At 42.6% G+C, this 19,732-nt stretch overlaps 1 protein-coding gene across 2 annotated transcripts in view; it reads left to right on the top strand.

The window, feature by feature from the left end:
* The window catches only part of SLC9A7 (solute carrier family 9 member A7), a 363,606-nt gene that overhangs the window by 329,011 nt on the left and 14,863 nt on the right, over positions 1–19,732 (top strand). For both annotated transcript variants that reach the window (XM_053707739.1, XM_053707738.1), the window contains 2 exons: positions 18,122–18,204; positions 19,588–19,693. In XM_053707739.1, coding sequence (XP_053563714.1) covers positions 18,122–18,204; positions 19,588–19,693 — 189 coding nt within the window. The remainder of the gene's footprint in view (positions 1–18,121; positions 18,205–19,587; positions 19,694–19,732) is intronic.

Below are 19,732 nucleotides of genomic sequence, written 5' to 3'. Positions count from 1 at the left end.
TGACCACGGTGGATTTAAAGGATGCGTATCTACATATTCCTATCCACAAGGAACATCATCGGTTCCTAAGGTTTGCATTCCTGGACAAACATTACCAGTTTGTGGCGCTTCCTTTCGGATTAGCCACTGCTCCAAGGATTTTCACAAAGGTACTAGGGTCCCTTCTAGCGGTGCTAAGACCAAGGGGCATTGCAGTAGTACCTTACCTGGACGACATTCTGATTCAAGCGTCGTCCCTCCCTCGAGCAAAGGCTCACACGGACATCGTCCTGGCCTTTCTCAGATCTCACGGCTGGAAAGTGAACGTGGAAAAGAGTTCTCTATCCCCGTCAACAAGGGTTCCCTTCTTGGGAACAATTATAGACTCCTCAGAAATGAGGATTTTTCTAACAGAGGCCAGAAAAACAAAACTTCTGGACTCTTGTCGGATACTTCATTCCGTTCCTCTTCCTTCCGTAGCTCAGTGCATGGAAGTGATCGGGTTGATGGTAGCGGCAATGGACATAGTTCCTTTTGCGCGCATTCATCTAAGACCATTACAACTGTGCATGCTCAGTCAGTGGAATGGGGACTATACAGACTTGTCTCCAAAGATACAAGTAAATCAGAGGACCAGAGACTCACTCCGTTGGTGGCTGTCCCTGGACAACCTGTCACAAGGGATGACATTCCGCAGACCAGAGTGGGTCATTGTCACGACCGACGCCAGTCTGATGGGCTGGGGCGCGGTCTGGGGATCCCTGAAAGCTCAGGGTCTTTGGTCTCGGGAAGAATCTCTTCTACCGATAAATATTCTGGAACTGAGAGCGATATTCAATGCTCTCAAGGCTTGGCCTCAGCTAGCGAGGACCAAGTTCATACGGTTTCAATCAGACAACATGACGACTGTTGCGTACATCAACCATCAGGGGGGAACAAGGAGTTCCCTAGCGATGGAAGAAGTGACCAAGATTATTCTATGGGCGGAGTCTCACTCCTGCCACCTGTCTGCTATCCACATCCCGGGAGTGGAAAACTGGGAAGCGGATTTTCTGAGTCGTCAGACATTGCATCCGGGGGAGTGGGAACTCCATCCGGAAATCTTTGCCCAAGTCACTCAGCTGTGGGGCATTCCAGACATGGATCTAATGGCCTCTCGTCAGAACTTCAAAGTTCCCTGTTACGGGTCCAGATCCAGGGATCCCAAGGCGGCTCTAGTGGATGCACTAGTAGCACCTTGGACCTTCAAACTAGCTTATGTGTTCCCGCCGTTTCCTCTCATCCCCAGGCTGGTAGCCAGGATCAATCAGGAGAGGGCGTCGGTGATCTTGATAGCTCCTGCGTGGCCACGCAGGACTTGGTATGCAGATCTGGTGAATATGTCATCGGCTCCACCTTGGAAGCTACCTTTGAGACGAGACCTTCTTGTTCAGGGTCCGTTCGAACATCCGAATCTGGTTTCACTCCAGCTGACTGCTTGGAGATTGAACGCTTGATTTTATCGAAGCGAGGTTTCTCAGATTCTGTTATCGATACTCTTGTTCAGGCCAGAAAGCCTGTAACTAGAAAGATTTACCACAAAATTTGGAAAAAATATATCTGTTGGTGTGAATCTAAAGGATTCCCTTGGGACAAGGTTAAGATTCCTAGGATTCTATCCTTCCTTCAAGAAGGATTGGAAAAAGGATTATCGGCAAGTTCCCTGAAGGGACAGATTTCTGCCTTGTCGGTGTTACTTCACAAAAAGCTGGCAGCTGTGCCAGATGTTCAAGCCTTTGTTCAGGCTCTGGTTAGAATCAAGCCTGTTTACAAACCTTTGACTCCTCCTTGGAGTCTCAATTTGGTTCTTTCAGTTCTTCAGGGGGTTCCGTTTGAACCCTTACATTCCGTTGATATTAAGTTATTATCTTGGAAGGTTTTGTTTTTAGTTGCAATTTCTTCTGCTAGAAGAGTTTCAGAATTATCTGCTCTGCAGTGTTCTCCTCCTTATCTGGTGTTCCATGCAGATAAGGTGGTTTTACGTACTAAACCTGGTTTTCTTCCAAAAGTTGTTTCTAACAAAAACATTAACCAGGAGATTATCGTACCTTCTCTGTGTCCGAAACCAGCTTCAAAGAAGGAACGTTTGTTGCACAATTTGGATGTTGTTCGCGCTCTAAAATTCTATTTAGATGCTACAAAGGATTTTAGACAAACATCTTCCTTGTTTGTTGTTTATTCAGGTAAAAGGAGAGGTCAAAAAGCAACTTCTACCTCTCTCTCTTTTTGGATTAAAAGCATTATCAGATTGGCTTACGAGACTGCCGGACGGCAGCCTCCCGAAAGAATCACAGCTCATTCCACTAGGGCTGTGGCTTCCACATGGGCCTTCAAGAACGAGGCTTCTGTTGATCAGATATGTAGGGCAGCGACTTGGTCTTCACTGCACACTTTTACCAAATTTTACAAGTTTGATACTTTTGCTTCTTCTGAGGCTATTTTTGGGAGAAAGGTTTTGCAAGCCGTGGTGCCTTCCATTTAGGTGACCTGATTTGCTCCCTCCCTTCATCCGTGTCCTAAAGCTTTGGTATTGGTTCCCACAAGTAAGGATGACGCCGTGGACCGGACACACCTATGTTGGAGAAAACAGAATTTATGTTTACCTGATAAATTTCTTTCTCCAACGGTGTGTCCGGTCCACGGCCCGCCCTGGTTTTTTTAATCAGGTCTGATAATTTATTTTCTTTAACTACAGTCACCACGGTACCATATGGTTTCTCCTATGCAAATATTCCTCCTTAACGTCGGTCGAATGACTGGGGTAGGCGGAGCCTAGGAGGGATCATGTGACCAGCTTTGCTGGGCTCTTTGCCATTTCCTGTTGGGGAAGAGAATATCCCACAAGTAAGGATGACGCCGTGGACCGGACACACCGTTGGAGAAAGAAATTTATCAGGTAAACATAAATTCTGTTTTTTGCCCATATGAGAGGTGAAGCACTGCCTCACCAGCCTCTAGTGACTTTACATCAGTGATATATATATATGCATTGGAGCCTTTTCCCGTAGATGAAAACATGTAAAATCATATTTATGATATTTATTTAGAAATATTTAATTATGAATAAATAGAACATTTCCTTCTTAATACAGGGAGAGTACACAGTTGCATTCATTACTTGTGGGCAATACAGAACCTGGCCACCAGGAGGAGGCAAAGACACCCCAGCCAAAGGCTTAAATACCTCCCCCACTTCCCTCATCCCCCAGTCATTCTTTGCCTTTCGTCACAGTAGTTTGGCAGAGAAGTGTCAGAAGATTTCGGAGTAGTTCCTTAGGATGGGTATCTGCCCTTTGAGATGGGACTGGAGTTTTTTGTTTTTTTATATAATTTTTATTGAGGTTAATTTCGAGGCATACAACATTATGAGAATGATACATATGTTACATATAATAAAATACTACTTTTACAGAGAATAGAAAGAACAGGTTATGCAAAAGAAAATCAAGTAGGTAAAAGTCTATGTACCATACAAACTGTTTACAGATAGGATGCCAATTGGTCTGGTAACCTCCAAAACTACATGGAAAGGCATCTCTTGGACCTTGTAAAACAAAGATTGATTGTTAAAGTGATTGGAGGAAATTGTAGGTATAGGAGACCACTTATGGGTCTCAATTGAGAAACCTCTTTTTTCTTTTCATGAGAATGTATATAGTAGACTAAAGTTTTCTACCCCAGATATAACATGGTGGGACCCTCTTGGATCTAGTATATAGAAACAATATATGAACAGGGGTTGTTGCTGAGTATAGGCATACAAAAACAAAAACTTTGGCATCATTATAAGGATAATTATTGAAATAGCTCCATGTTAAATATGCCGAAGCCACAACAGGACACTTCTATAGTGCGACAAATGATATTAACTTCCCGAGACATATACATACTTGTCTTGTGAACATCAGAAATATATTGTGTAATTATTGAGTGTCACTCTCCAGCTGCGGAGTATTGTAAGATAATGAGTAAGCTAGGATACAAGAAGTATAATAGTGGAGCAGGTTCACTTATGATTAGTTTCCTTTTTTAAGGGATAGGTTCTGACATACAAGGTATATTACCTATCTTAGGATCTCTATATTGTATGAACTCCATGTCATTGTTGGGTGTTATAGGGACTGGAGTTTTAAGTAGTTTTGTCAGCCTCTCAAAGAGAGCATTGATGAAAGTTATAGTCTGGAGATGCAGGGAGAGTCTTTCTGCGAAGCCATCCAGACTCATATTAACAGCTCCTTAAGCAATCAGCGTTGACGAGTTTCGCTGCCTGCTTTCTTCACTCAAGTCCATGTCAGAGGCGCTGCTACAATCTGTCAAACTTGAAGGTCCATGTCGCCGTTCCACGGCATAGATTCTGGTAACATTGTTTCATTTTTTACACACATGTTAAAGATAGAAGAAAGAGTCTCAGTGGGACTCTTTTTCTTTATGAAATCAAGGGTTAATATCTCCTGAGGGGGGTTTGAACAGTGGGGTTTTTTAATCATATTTGTTGTATGATTTCGACTGCTTATGTGTAAGAACGTTTGGGCTCATAGGCTGATACGGAACGTACAGGTTATTTTTCATTTTGAGATCTGTGCAGTTTTTTATTAAGATGGCGCGCCTTTTCATAGCAGGGGCGGTCCTGCATAAAAGCACCATGTGACCAGGAGTGGTCATGTTTATTTCCTTATTCCTGACCGGGTGTCTGCGAAGAGGAGAAATCTTTTCTACCTGTCTGGGTCATAGGGTGTGGTGAGTTCCCCAGCCGTTGAGGGTATAAGGTGCCAGTTGTTTTTTTTTTCCCGATAATTTAATTTAGACGGGTTATGGAGGATTCTGATATTTCAGAGGGGGATCCCTCCGATACAGAATTTAAGACCTGTGTATAGTGTGAGGAGGCCGGGTAACCCAGCCCTCTCAATTATGTTCCGTATGCCACAATAGGGTGTTCTCATCAATCAATGTTGAGATGTCAGAGACCACTGAGCCATCCGCCTCTGAGGATTCTTCATCCAGTGAGGTGTGTTTGCTAGATTCTTCTGTTCTTTCATATTCAGTTTTCCCGAGTTCCGCTCCCCCTTCGCCTGTTAGGGGTTTGTTCCCACCAGAGGTTACTACGCAGTTCTGCATGGCCATCTTTACGGCCTTAGCTATGCTACCTTTTCCTGCTGCGTGCAAGCAAAGGGTTAATCCAGGTTCTCCTGTCCAAGGACCGTAGTGTAAAATGCTGATGGTGTCCGACCCGATCAGTCCTCTGGGGATGTGGTTTCCTCTGAGGCTTCAGAAGTAGAACCTCCAGGGTCGGAGTCTACTGACTTGAATCCTCCGACTGCGGATGGCTTAGCAATTCGATTTAGATTGGCTCGCCTGTGTTTACTTCTGAGAGAGGTTTTGGCGATGTTAGAGGTTCCCAGTACTGATCCGTCATTTGAATCTCAGTCCTCTAAATCAGATAAAGATCTTGACTAGACGAGTGGAGAGGGATGGTGTTCCTATTCCTTATCGTCTTGATTTACTTTTTGTTTTATGCTTTATTAGAATCCCAGATCCGAGCTCTATGGGAGGTTTGTGTCGTGTGACAAGCTGGACCTGTTTTTTGTTTGCACACTCCCTTTTTCAGCGATCATATTTGGACATGTGCCTGTTTTGCTTCTATTCCGTTCCTGACAGTTTTCAGAGCTCTGGGTTGTTATAGAAACTCTTAGAAAGACGTTTCTTCACATGGGATTTTTCATACTATCGACTTAGTTGGTCAAGTTTGTTGTAGTCTCTCGGTGGAAGTATCTAGATCTTTGTTCGGGGTGATGGTCTCCCGATAATTTTGAGACAAAATTTAAGCCCCGGAGCTTATATTCTTTATTTTGATTATGCTACATTTTTCTAGCATTGCTGGAATTTAGGAATTTCTGTTTAGCCCTTGACAGATACGTTGTATCCTAGATGACAGGCAGGACCTGTTTTTGGGTACTAGTTAAGTCTGCTCCTTCCTTCTACACAAGAGAGGGAGTTTTTTTTTTTTCTAGCTTCCAGTCCAGGCACAGCGGGTTCAGGCTAGACCTGTTTTAGGTATTATCTTGGATGGGCACTTGATACTGGATCATATGGATTTAGGGGTCCTAGAGGCCGGAGCTAGGCTTTGGGTTATTTTTTTTTTGGGCACCTTTTTCTTCTTTTGATTTTGTCTTTTGGCAGAAAGAGGGAATGTTTTTCAGGGTGGCTTTTGGAGTCATGGTCCGGTATCTATTGCACTGTGGGAATATTTTCTTTCCACTGTTGGTTTATGGTCCAATAAGGGGAGGGAATTCCCGTCCTAATTGGGTTCTATGATTGTTAAGCAGAGCGTATTAGTTCTCCTTTTTGCCTGATAATGTAAGATTCTCTCTTCCTTTGTTCAGGAAGAAGGATGTCTTTCCTGGTTCATCCTTTTGAGCATATCCGGTTCTTTGGAACTGTATCTTCCAGTAAACCTTGTTTCCTTTTTGGGATCTGGGGTTTAATGTGGCAGTATCCTGCTCCATAGTTTACAGTAGCTCCCGGGTCTTAGCATTTCTGGTTTTCTTACCATCGGCTGTTAATAGACTTTTAGGGATTTTCTCTTGTCTTTTGATCTCGGAGTTGGATCTAGACTTGAGTTTCTGGTGTAGACACCAGGTTGGATTCTTGGATGCTGTTTTGTTTTATGGACAGGAAGTTTTTTCCTGAGATCTTGCAATTATGCCTTCCAGTCCCCCTTCTGGCCTTCGCTGGCACTGGGGTGGAGGGTGATATAGCCTGCCGAGGCCGAGTCTTCGTCATGGCGTTGTTTTTTTTTTTTTTTTTTTTTTTTGTTTGATCTCCCTGTCTTGAGTGAGTTTTCTCTTAGCTCTTCCGGGACGATTGTGACTTTTTCGCTTCGCTGTGGGGAGTGAGTGTCTTATGGGGGTCCGTGGATCAGGACTTTCCTTCCGTTTCATTCCTATGGTTCCTCACCTGAGCATTCTGCTTTGAGGATTTGGTCTTCTGGGTTTGTACCAGTGGGACCTTTCAGTGGGTAGATCTCCTTTTGGAAAGGGAGAGTTCCTCCTGCGTGGACGGGAGGGCCTTGTGTTTGGTGGGCAATCCACTATATGAGCGTGCTCTTAGGAACGGATGTTCCCTACTAACTTTTCTTGCTTAGAGGGTTGGTACCTGGTTGGGGCAGCCAATCATGGTCCTTACCTATCCCTAGTTCCCTCTTAAGTTCTCAGGGAGATGTGGCGTAGTGGTTAGCTCCACCGCTCCTGAAGCAGAAGATTGTGGCTTTGAACCAGGTCAGCTCCTGTTTTTTATGTTAGAATGGGTTTCTGGTGTCAGCTAGCATCCCTCAGAAGATTTTTTTTTTATCAAGGATCCTCAGACAGAGTTATTGGAACCTTCTTCTTTGTGGCCATGTTTCTCTTTGTTGAGGATGGTTCGATCCTAGCAAGAGCTAGTGTCAAGTGAGACTGATTGCTCAGTTTATGTCCGCAATTTTGTATCGCGGTTTAGGCGCTTCGCCTCCATGGACCTTGTTGCAGGGATCTGCGGGGTTGGGGTTTTTGAGTCATGGAATCTTATTCCTCTGAGGCAGATTGCGAGAGGTTGCTTGGTCTTAGCCGAGAGAGGGGTTTCTGAAAGGCTACAATCCTTTCCGTTGGCGCGTAGTTGGTCCCTCGTCATCTATCATAGGTGTTGAGGACCCCCCTTGTATTGAGGAGCTAGATCGTTCTGGCTCTCTATCGGATTTCAGTCGGTTTTCTTTGTTTTCCTCCAGGATGAGCTGGAGAAGGGCCTTCCTAGTGAGTTCTAGCTCGAGCAGTCTTTTTTCGGACCGATAGCTGTCATAACCTGATGGGTAACTTAGCTGCCTCAGTGGCCATCCTTGATTGTGGGCTTGCAAGCAGTTTTTCGATTCCCTGATTGTTCTTCTGTTCCAGAGGTTCATTGAACTCTCAGGCATTTCGTTCTTTTTGCTAGGGCACTGACTGCGGTCAGGCCGGTATCTTTTGCTCCTTCTTGGAGTCTTTGAATTCCTTCTTCAATGATCTATTCCGTCTGTAGATTGTTTTTCTACATGCAATGGTCCCTATGTTGCAATCTTGCAATACGTACTCCTTAAAGGAGTTTCCTTTTTATTAAGGCTGTTGCGAGTTTTGTTAGGGTTTTCTCCCTAAGATTATTATTTTATATGTAATTTTCCTTTCTAAATGGAAAAGGGTTTTTCCCCTCTCAGGGAATCTTGCCTTGATGTTCTTTTGGACTATGGAGGCTTAGTTGCCTCCTTTATTGCTAGTGGAGGAGTGTTTTTTCGCTTGACCCAGAAGTCAGTGGGACACTAGCCTCTTTAGAGGTTATGGCTCAGTTCATGAGCAGTAACATCATCTTGGGTCTCTGACATGAGATCTCTATGGTTCTGATTGTTGGGCAGCTATCTGGTCCTCCTAGCATTCTTTTTTTTTTTTTTTCTTCTGTTGAAGTAGAATTCGTGAGAATGGGTTTGTTGCAGGCTGTGGTGCCCTCAGATTTGGGCCGCCTCATTCTTTTTCCCTCCCGTTGGCATTCAGTGTCCTCTGTAGCTTGGGTATAATTTCCCACAAGTAATGAATGCAGCTGTGGACTCTCCCTGTATTAAGAAGGAAAACATATATTATGACTTACCAGATAATTTCCTTTCCTTCTGTACAGGGAGGGTCCACAGATTCCACCCGTGTTCTCTGATAGGCGGCCCTAAATTTAAGTTTTCTTCTGGCACCTTTTTCACTGTGATATTTCTCCTACTGTTTCCTTGTTCCCTCGGCAAAATGACTGGGGGATGAGGTAAATGGGGGAGGTATTTAAGCCTTTGGCTGGGTTGTCTTTGCCTCCTCCTAGTGGCCAGGTTCTGTATTTCCCACAAGTAATGAATGCAGCTGTGGACTCTCCCCGTATCGAAGGAAAGGAAATGATCTGATAAGTCATAAGTTATGTTTTTGACCTGAATGTCCCTTGAAACTAAATGAACTGCACATATTCAATGGAGGCACAGACACACTTTATACTTTCAATTAAACTTTAGATCTTTTTTAAAACACTGACCTATATTTTCATAATAATATTACTTAAAAAACATTTTCCAGCAGAGGCCTTTATAGAATAGCAGATACTCTACTGTCTTTCATGTCCTTCTCTCATTATAAAGCTCTTGACCCGACCAATAAACATAACTGGTTAAACCTTCAGTTGAGGTCTAGAGGTAACTAAATTTTAGATTCCCTAGCCCTCTGATAATATATGAATCCTTATGCCTTTGTAAATGTATATCTAGAGGCACCATAGCCAAGCTATATCCCCTTTTTAATATCCTATATAATAAAAGGTCAATTGTGTTTGTCCGAAGCTGTCGTGCGTAGTAGAGACTGCGCGCGAGGACAAACACACCTGGCCTTAGAGTCCCTACCTGAAAAGCCGGTGCGGACGAAAGTGGGCATGGCCGGGCGCGTGCGATAGGGATAGAGGGGAGAGAGATAGAAAGAGAGGGGGAAAGAACAAAATAGATGGGAAAGAGCAAGAGAGGGGAGAGAGAGAAAATAAGAGTGGGAAAGAGAGAGAGCAAAAGAGAGGGATGGAGAGGGAGAGCAAAAGAGAGGTGGGAGAGACTGCAAAAGAGAGGGGGGAGAGCGCAAAAGAAAGGGGGGAGAGAGAGCGCAAAAGAGGGGGGAGAGAGAGAGAGTGCAAAAGAGAGGGTGGAGAGAGAGAGAGCAAAAGAGAAGGGGGAGAGAGAGAATGCAAAAGAGAGGGGGGAGAGAGAGAGCGCAAAAGAGAGGGGGAGAGAGCAAAAGAGAGGGATGGGGAGAGAGACAGAGCAAAAGAGAGGGATGGGGAGAGAGACAGAACAAAAGAGTGGGGAGAGAGAGAGCGCAAAAGAGAGGGGGAAGAGAGAGAGAGTGCAAAAGAGAGGGGGGAGAGAGCGCAAAAGAGAGTGGGGAGAGATTGCAAAAGAGATGGGGAGAGAGATCACAAAAGAGAGGGGGAGAGAGAGAGCACAAAAGAGAGGGGGAGAGAGCGCAAAAGAGAGAGGGGAGAGAGAGCGCAAAAGAGAGAGGGAGAGAGAGAGCGCAAAAGAGAGGGGGGAGAGAGAGAGCACAAAAGAGAGGGGGGAGAGAAAGCAAAAGATGAGGGGGGAGAGAAAGCAAAAGAGAGGGGGGAGAGAGGGAGCAAAAAGAGAGGGGAAAGAGCAAAAGTGAGGGGAGAGAGAGCCAAAGAGAGGGGTAGAGAGAGCAAAAGAGAGGTGGAGTGAGAGAGAGCGCAAAAGAGAGGGGGGAGAGAGAGAGCAAAAGAGAGGGGGAGGGAGAGAGCGCAAGGGGTGGGGTGTACTGCAAAAAATGGCCCGTGTGAACGGGCTTTAGGACTAGTATACAATAATTGCAGTAAAGCAAGATTTATGCAATCTTGGGAAGCTGATGTTATTACTTGGACCCTAGATAAATAGTCTGATATATTGAAGAAAGGATGTTCTTTCTCAATTAGTGCAAACTTGAAAGAAAACTTTGTAAAAGTTGCTTATAGATGATGGTTTTTGCACCCGTCAAGGTTACATGCTAGCAAGGCTGGATTGGCCAACCAGGAGATTTCCCGGTGAGCTGCAGTAGCTGGGGCTGGAAATCTACAATTTAAAGGGCTGATTAATGGATGCAATTGGGTTGCATGGTGCCTATATAACAACAACCTGGCACTTTTATTTAATACAAAGTAATATAATTTAATTCTAAAAAAAATATTGGGGAAAGAGTATCCCAGTAATAGTAAATAAGGCTACTTTTTATTCCCAGTCCAGTCCTGGCAAGGGGTCTTATATCAAGATGATAACAATTGGCAATGACAATTGCACAGCTACTAGATTTTTTTATAGTTCGCTTGTGGAAGAAGTAAGTCGCTAATATTTCATTCATAGTCTGAAAATTGTAATATTTATGTCAGATGTTTAGCATAACAGCTGACTTATTGGCTCAAAAAGAGCATTTTTTAAACATTTGGGAACCTTGGATTAAGCATTATGAGTCATTACGTAGAAACACTTTATCACAGTAACATTTAGCAGACCGGACCCTCTACAGAAAAGTTAGGTTTTTTTGTATCTTTCTTCCTCAAATTGGGTCTGAAGGTTTAGATATTTTCTTTAAGTTGCTAATTACCGCAATGCATAACCAATTAAAGGGACAGTCTACTCAAGAATTTTTATTGTTTAAAAAGATGGATAATCCCTTTATTAATTATTCCCAAGTTTTGCATAACGCAATTATATTAATATACTTTTTACCTCTGTGATATTCTTGTATCTAAGCCTATGTAGCCTGCCCCCTTTTCTCCAACATAGGTGTGTCCGGTCCACGGCGTCATCCTTACTTGTGGGATATTCTCTTCCCCAACAGGAAATGGCAAAGAGCCCAGCAAAGCTGGTCACATGATCCCTCCTAGGCTCCGCCTACCCCAGTCATTCTCTTTGCCGTTGTACAGGCAACATCTCCACGGAGATGGCTTAGAGTTTTTTAGTGTTTAACTGTAGTTTTTATTATTCAATCAAGAGTTTGTTATTTTAAAATAGTGCTGGTATGTACTATTTACTCAGAAACAGAAAAGAGATGAAGATTTCTGTTTGTATGAGGAAAATGATTTTAGCACCGTAACTAAAATCCATGGCTGTTCCACACAGGACTGTTGAGAGCAATTAACTTCAGTTGGGGGAACAGTGTGCAGTCTCTTACTGCTTGAGGTATGACACATTCTAACAAGACGATGTAATGCTGGAAGCTGTCATTTTCCCTATGGGATCCGGTAAGCCATGTTTATTAAGATAGTAAATAAGGGCTTCACAAGGGCTTATTAAGACTGTAGACTTTTTCTGGGCTAAATCGATTCATTATTAACACATATTTAGCCTTGAGGAATCATTTATTCTGGGTATTTTGATATGATTATATCGGCAGGCACTGTTTTTGACACCTTATTCTTTAGGGGCTTTCCCTAATCATAGTCAGAGCCTCATTTTCGCGCCGGTATGGCGCACTTGTTTTTGAGGACAGCATGGCATGCAGCTGCATGTGTGTGGAGCTCTGATACATAGAAAAGTCTTTCTGAAGGCATCATTTGGTATCGTATTCCCCTTTGGGCTTGGTTGGGTCTCAGCAAAGCAGATTCCAGGGACTGTAAAGGGGTTAAATATAAAAACGGCTCCGGTTCCGTTATTTTAAGGGTTAAAGCTTCCAAATTTGGTGTGCAATACTTTTAAGGCTTTAAGACACTGTGGTGAAATTTTGGTGAATTTTGAACAATTCCTTCATACTTTTTCGCAATTGCAGTAATAAAGTGTGTTTAGTTTAAAATTTAAAGTGACAGTAACGGTTTTATTTTAAAACGTTTTTTGTGCTTTGTTATCAAGTTTATGCCTGTTTAACATGTCTGAACTACCAGATAGATTGTGTTCTGACTGTGGGGAAACCAAGGTTCCTTCTCATTTAACTATATGTATTTTATGTCATAAAAAAATTTAGTAAAAATGATGCCCAAGATGATTCCTCAAGTGAGGGGAGTAAGCATGGTACTGCATCATCCCCTCCTTCGTCTACACCAGTCTTGCCCATACAGGAGGCCCCTAGTACATCTAGTGCGCCAATACTCCTTACTATGCAACATTTAACGGCTGTAATGGATAATTCTATCAAAAACATTTTAGCCAATATGCCCGCTTATCAGCGAAAGCGCGACTGCTCTGTTTTAGAAAATTCTGTAGAGCATGAGAACGCTGATGATATGGTTTCTGAAGGGCCCCTACACCAGTCTGAGGGGGCCAGGGAGGTTTTGTCTGAGGGAGAAATTTCAGATTCAGGAAACATTTCTCAACAAGCTGAACCTGATGTGATTACTTTTAAATTTAAGTTGGAACATCTCCGCGCTCTGCTTAAGGAGGTGTTATCCAATTTGGATGATTGTGATTATCTGGTCATTCCAGAACCACTATGTAAAATGGAAAAGTTCTTAGAGGCCCCGGGGCCCCCCGAAGCTTTTCCTATATCCAAGCGGGTGGCGTACATTGTTAGTAAAGAATGGGACAGGCCCGGTATACCTTTAGTACCTCCCCCCATATTTATAAAATTGTTTTCCTATAGTCGACCCCAGAAAGGACTGATGGCAGACAGTCCCCAAGGTCGAGGGGGCGGTTTCTACTCTACACAAGCGCGCCACTATACCCATAGAAGATAGTTGTGCTTTCCAAGATCCTATGGATAAAAAATTAGAAGGTCTGCTAAAGATGTTTGTTCAGCAAGGTTCCCTTCTACAACCAATTGCATGCATTGTCCCTGTCACTGCAGCCGCGTGTTTCTAGTTTGATGAGCTAGGAAAGGCGATTATTAGTAATTCTTCTTCTTATGAGGAGATTATGGACAGAATTCGTGCTCTTAATTGGCTAATTCTTTCACCCTAGACGCCACCTTGCAATTGGCTAGGTTAGCGGCGAAAAAATTCTGGGTTTGCTATTGTGGCGCAGAGCGCTTTGGTTAAAATCTTGGGCAGCGGATGCGTCTTCCAAGAACAAATTGCTTGACATTCCTTTCAAGGGGAAAACACTCTTTGGCCCTGACTTGAAAGAGATTATCTCTGATATCACTGGGGGCAAGGGCCACGCCCTTCCTCAGGATAGGTCTTTTCAAGACCAAAAATAAACCTAAGTTTCGTCCCTTTCGCAGAAACGGATCAGCCCCAAGGGCTACGTCCTCTAAGCAGGAAGGTAATACTTCTCAAGCCAATCCAGCCTGGAGACCTATGCAAGGCTGGAACAAAGGAAAGCAGGCCAGGAAACCTGCCACTGCTACCAAGACAGCATGAAATGCGGGCCCCCGATCCGGGACCGGATCTGGTGGGGGGCAGACTCTCTCTCTTCGCTCAGGCTGGGGCAAGAGATGTTCTGGATCCTTGGGCGCTAGAAATAGTCTCCCAAGGTTATTCTCTGGAGTTCAAGGGGCTTCCTCCAAGGGGGAGGTTCCACAGGTCTCAGTTGTCTTCAGACCACATAAGAAGACAGGCATTCTTACATTGGGTAGAAGACCTGCTAAAAATGGGAGTGATTCATCCTGTTCCATTAGGAGAACAAGGGATGGGGTTCTACTCCAATCTGTTCATAGTTCCCAAAAAAGAGGGAACGTTCAGACCAATCTTAGATCTCAAGATCTTGAACAAGTTTCTCAAGGTTCCATCGTTCAAGATGGAAACCATTCGAACACTTCTTCCTTCCATCCAGGAAGGTCAATTCATGACCAAGGTGGATTTCAAGGATGCGTATCTACATATTCCTATCCACAAGGAACATCATCGGTTCGTAAGGTTTGCATTCCTGGACAAGCATTTCCAGTTTGTGGCGTTTTCTTTCGGATTAGCCACTGCTCCTAGGATTTTCTCATAGGTACTAGGGTCCCTTCTGGCGGTGCTAAGACCAAGGGGCATTGCTGTAGTACCTTACTTGGACGACATTCTGATTCGAGCGTCGTCTCTTCCTCAAGTAAAGGCTCACACGGACATTGTCCTGGCCTTTCTCAGATCTCACGGATGGAAAGTGAACGTGGAAAAGAGTTCTCTATCTCCGTCAACGAGGGTTCCCTTCTTGGGAACTATAATAGACTCCTTAGAAATGAGGATTTTTCTGACAGAAGCCAGAAAAACAAAACTTCTAGACTCTTGTCGGATACTTCATTCCGTTCCTCTTCCTTCCATAGCGCAGTGCATGGAAGTGATAGGTTTGATGGTAGCGGCAATGGACATAGTTCCTTTTGTGCGCATTCATCTAAGACCATTACAACTGTTCATGCTCAGTCAGTGGAATGGGGACTATTCAGACTTGTCTCCGAAGATACAAGTAAATCAGAGGACCAGAGACTCTTTCCGTTGGTGGCTGTCCCTGGACAACCTGTCACAAGGGATGACCTTCCGCAGACCAGAGTGGGTCATTGTCACGACCGACGCCAGTCTGATGGGCTGGGGCGCGGTCTGGGGATCCCTGAAAGCTCAGGGTCTTTGGTCTCGGGTAGAATCTCTTCTACCGATAAATATTCTGGAACTGAGAGCGATATTCAATGCTCTCAAAGCTTGGCCTCAGTTAGCGAGGGCCAAGTTCATACATCAACCATCAGGGGGGAACAAGGAGTTCCCTAGCGATGGAAGAAGTGACCAAAATCATTCTATGGGCGGAGTCTCACTCCTGCCACCTGTCTGCTATCCACATCCCAGGAGTGGAAAATTGGGAAGCGGATTTTCTGAGTCGTCAGACATTGCATCCGGGGGAGTGGGAACTCCATCCGGAAATCTTTGCCCAAGTCACTCAACCGTGGGGCATTCCAGACATGGATCTGATGGCCTCTCGTCAGAACTTCAGAGTTCCTTACTACGGGTACAGATCCAGGGATCCCAAGGCGGCTCTAGTGGATGCACTAGTAGCACCTTGGACCTTCAAACTAGCTTATGTGTTCCCGCCGTTTCCTCTCATCCCCAGGCTGGTAGCCAGGATCAATCAGGAGAGGGCGTCGGTGATTTTGATAGCTCCTGCGTGGCCACGCAGGACTTGGTATGCAGATCTGGTGAATATGTCATCGGCTCCACCATGGAAGCTACCTTTGAGACGAGACCTTCTTGTTCTAGGTCCGTTCGACCCACTCCAGCTGACTGCTTGGAGATTGAACGCTTGATCTTATCAAAGCGAGGGTTCTCAGATTCTGTTATTAATACTCTTGTTCAGGCCTGAAAGCCTGTAACCAGAAAAATTACCACATTATTTGGTATATCTGTTGGTGTGAATCTGCAGGATTCCCTTGGGACAAGGTTAAGATTCCTAAGAGTCTATCCTTCCTTCGAGAAGGATTGGAAAAAGGATTATCTGCAAGTTCCTTGATGGGACAGATTTCTGCCTTGTCTGTGTTACTTCACAAAAAGCTGGCAGCTGTGCCAGATGTTCTAGCCTTTGTTCAGGCTCTGGTTAGAATCAAGCCTGTTTACAAAATTTTGACTCCTCCTTGGAGTCTCAACCTAGTTCTTTCAGTTCTTCAGGGGTTTCCGTTTGAACCCTTACATTCCGTTGATATTAAGTTATTATCTTGGAAAGTTTTGTTTTTGGTTGCAATTTCTTCTGCTAGAAGAGTTTCAGAATTATCTGCTCTGCAGTGTTCTTCTCCTTATCTGGTGTTCCATGCAGATAAGGTGGTTTTGCGTACTAAACCTGGTTTTCTTCCAAAAGTTGTTTCTAACAAAAACATTAACCAGGAGATAGTTGTGCCTTCTTTGTGTCCTAATCCAGTTTCAAAGAAGGAACGTTTGTTGCACAACTTGGATGTAGTTCGTGCTCTCAAATTTTACTTAGCAGCTACTAAGGATTTCAGACAAACTTTGTCTTTGTTTGTTGTTTATTCTGGTAAACGGAGAGGTCAAAAAGCAACTTCTACCTCTCTCTCCTTCTGGATTAAAAGCATTATCCGATTGGCTTATGAGACTGCCGGACGGCAGTCTCCTGAAAGAATCACAGCTCACTCCACTAGGGCTGTGGCTTCCACATGGGCCTTCAAGAACGAGGCTTCTGTTGATCAGATATGTAAGGCAGCGACTTGGTCTTCACTGCACACTTTTTCTAAATTTTACAAATTTGATACTTTTGCTTCTTCTGAGGCTATTTTTGGGAGAAAGGTTTTGCAAGCCGTGGTGCCTTCCATTTAGGTGACCTGATTTGCTCCCTCCCTTCATCCGTGTCCTAAAGCTTTGGTATTGGTTCCCACAAGTAAGGATGACGCCGTGGACCGGACACACCTATGTTGGAGAAAACAGAATTTATGTTTACCTGATAAATTACTTTCTCCAACGGTGTGTCCGGTCCACGGCCCGCCCTGGTTTTTTTAATCAGGTCTGATAATTTATTTTCTTTAACTACAGTCACCACGGTAACATATGGTTTCTCCTATGCAAATATTCCTCCTTAACGTCGGTCGAATGACTGGGGTAGGCGGAGCCTAGGAGGGATCATGTGACCAGCTTTGCTGGGCTCTTTGCCATTTCCTGTTGGGGAAGAGAATATCCCACAAGTAAGGATGACGCCGTGGACCGGACACACCGTTGGAGAAAGTAATTTATCAGGTAAACATAAATTCTGTTATTTCAGTTCTTCTGATAGACTTTGCATTTTAGCCAATCAGTACTGACTCATAAGTAACTCCACAGGAGTGAGCACAATGTTATCTATATGGCACACAGGAACTAGCGCTGTCTAGCTGTGGACAACTGTTAAAATGCACTGAGATAAGAGGCCACCTTCAAGAGCTTAGAAATTAGCATATGAGCATACCTAAGTTTAGCTTTTAACAAAGAATAACAAAAGAACAAAGCAAATTTGATGATAAAAGTAAAATGGAAAGTTGTTTAAAATTGCATACCCTATCTGAATCATTAAAGTTTAATTTTGACTAGACTGTCGCTTTAAACAACTAGATATTACAGCTACTGCTTCAGTATTTCATCATTGAACATATATTTTTTGTACGTCTGTTGATATGACTATATATCATTTGATACCTGTACTGTTATGTTACTTTATTAGTCTATTAAGCTTGTAAATATGCATGTATTATTGTCTGGGGAAGAGTCACATGTGCCGCCCTGTGAATTGCTGCATGCACTCTACGGCTCAGTGAGGGTGCTACACACACATTTGGGAGTGCATAGCACCCCCATAGAACCACCTCTGACCTCCACATATGCATTGGAGAGGGAAATATTATATCTGAATTCAGTATGTTTGCCAAAGCTGTAATCATAATATTGGGAACCAAAATACCGTGTAATAGGATACCTTATTGAAAATGCTGATCCATGAGTTATTTTGGAAAACTCTGATATGTATTCTTGTCTCTTATATAATGGCCAAGAAACTATTCCTAGAGTGTCATTTAAAGAACTGAAATCAATTTTATTAGTGATAGATCAGCACAATATTTTCTTAAAGAACGTATTTTCCCCATAAATGTTTTCCTGTAATTATATGCAAATTGTATTTATTGTGTTCTAAATATACTTGTTTGTGCTTGAGTGTTTATAGTATTTTGTTTTATTTATGTAGGATGTTCCCAATTCCATTGGTACAAGTCGGACAAAGCAAGAAAGTGCATGGGTGTTTAGGTTATGGTACAGCTTTGATCACAAGTATCCTTTTTTATAGTTTGTGTAAAATATGACCTAGTTACTGCATACAATGTTTAATTTCCCTTCAGGGCATAAATTATAACAAAATAATTCACTCATTTAAAGCATTCATCACAATTGTACCTTAATTGACCAATGAAAAGTAAATGTATAAACACCATGTTGGCATCAGATGTTTGGCTCATGTTCTCACATTATTTTGATTTCATGTGAATATGCTGCTTACTCCAGAACAGGTCATGCTTTCCTCTTCCTATTTTATTGTCTAATTCGAATGATCTGCTTTTTCTGTGTTAGAGCAGATAAACAATTATATTTGCTTGTTGATAATAGAACGTTCTGAATTTCCAGTTATTCGAGCATGTAGGTGCATATCTTTGCCTACAGATGATATTGCAAGTTGAGAATCTGCTTATACTTGAAGCATGGTTGCTGCCTTGAGGTATAAATTTAAACATGTTTGATTATACTCCGTCACAAAAACAAAAACATTTTACTTTATAACGTTCCGAAATGTATTATAGCTGGGCCTTGTTAGACGTAGTACTGTGTATCCACAGCAAAAGTAAATGTAGCTGTGAGGGCATCATTTAGAGCCATTCATCCATATAGTTTTGTTGTTTTCATTTCAACAAGCCATTGAAGTGTATTAAAGTTAGTTTTCGTGGTTACAATCTTATGTTAGAATCATTTAACAGCTACATTTATGGTGTTTGTGTCTTTTTTTTTTTTTATTGAAAAACAGTGGGCATCACTAAACGTGCAAAGTTCTAAGACTATTTATAAACTAGCAACTAGTAAGAGTTGCAAATATGCCTCTTTTTAAACATTTTATTTCCAAAATATTTATTGTAAAATAATAATAATAAATAAACAATAAATATTTATTGTAAAATAATAATAATAGTAATAATATAACAAACCGATCAATACATTTATAAAGATTCTATGGCAGGAAGTTTTGAACAAAATGAATGCGACATATACTATGTATGACTCTGCTGCTTGGATCCTAAATAACAAGGAGGCAGTGGATAGAATCTGGTATTACTGGATACTGAAAGGGAGAACCAACCCCACCCACATTTCCACATAGGCACTAGACTCTATATGTAATATAGATATTTTTCACACCTTAACAAACTTATAAGGTAAGATACGCATACCCATCCTCGAAGTATTATAGGGATTCAAAAAACGAATGACTCAAACTTTATGTATTTTTGTTCTCTTTGTTTTATTTTCTTTTGTTTGCTTTTTCATCTTTTATTATAACATTGTAATAATACTTATGTACAATGAAAAATGTTCAATAAAAATATTTCAACATAATAGTAATAATAATACTTTTATTAGTATACATTTCCTTAGCTTACAAATCAGGTATCTGAAGCCAATGCTCACACACAGTGGCCCTCCACTGACTACAACACTCCCCAGCTGGTGTGGACTGATTGCTAGATGCTTCACAAGCCCACAGTTGCATAATGTAAGTATAATCAATTGAACGGTTCTCTTAAATTATATT

This window comes from Bombina bombina, chromosome 3 (genome assembly GCF_027579735.1).
Source record: "Bombina bombina isolate aBomBom1 chromosome 3, aBomBom1.pri, whole genome shotgun sequence".
Lineage (NCBI taxonomy): Eukaryota > Metazoa > Chordata > Amphibia > Anura > Bombinatoridae > Bombina > Bombina bombina.
This window is presented reverse-complemented; position numbering and strand designations above follow the sequence as displayed.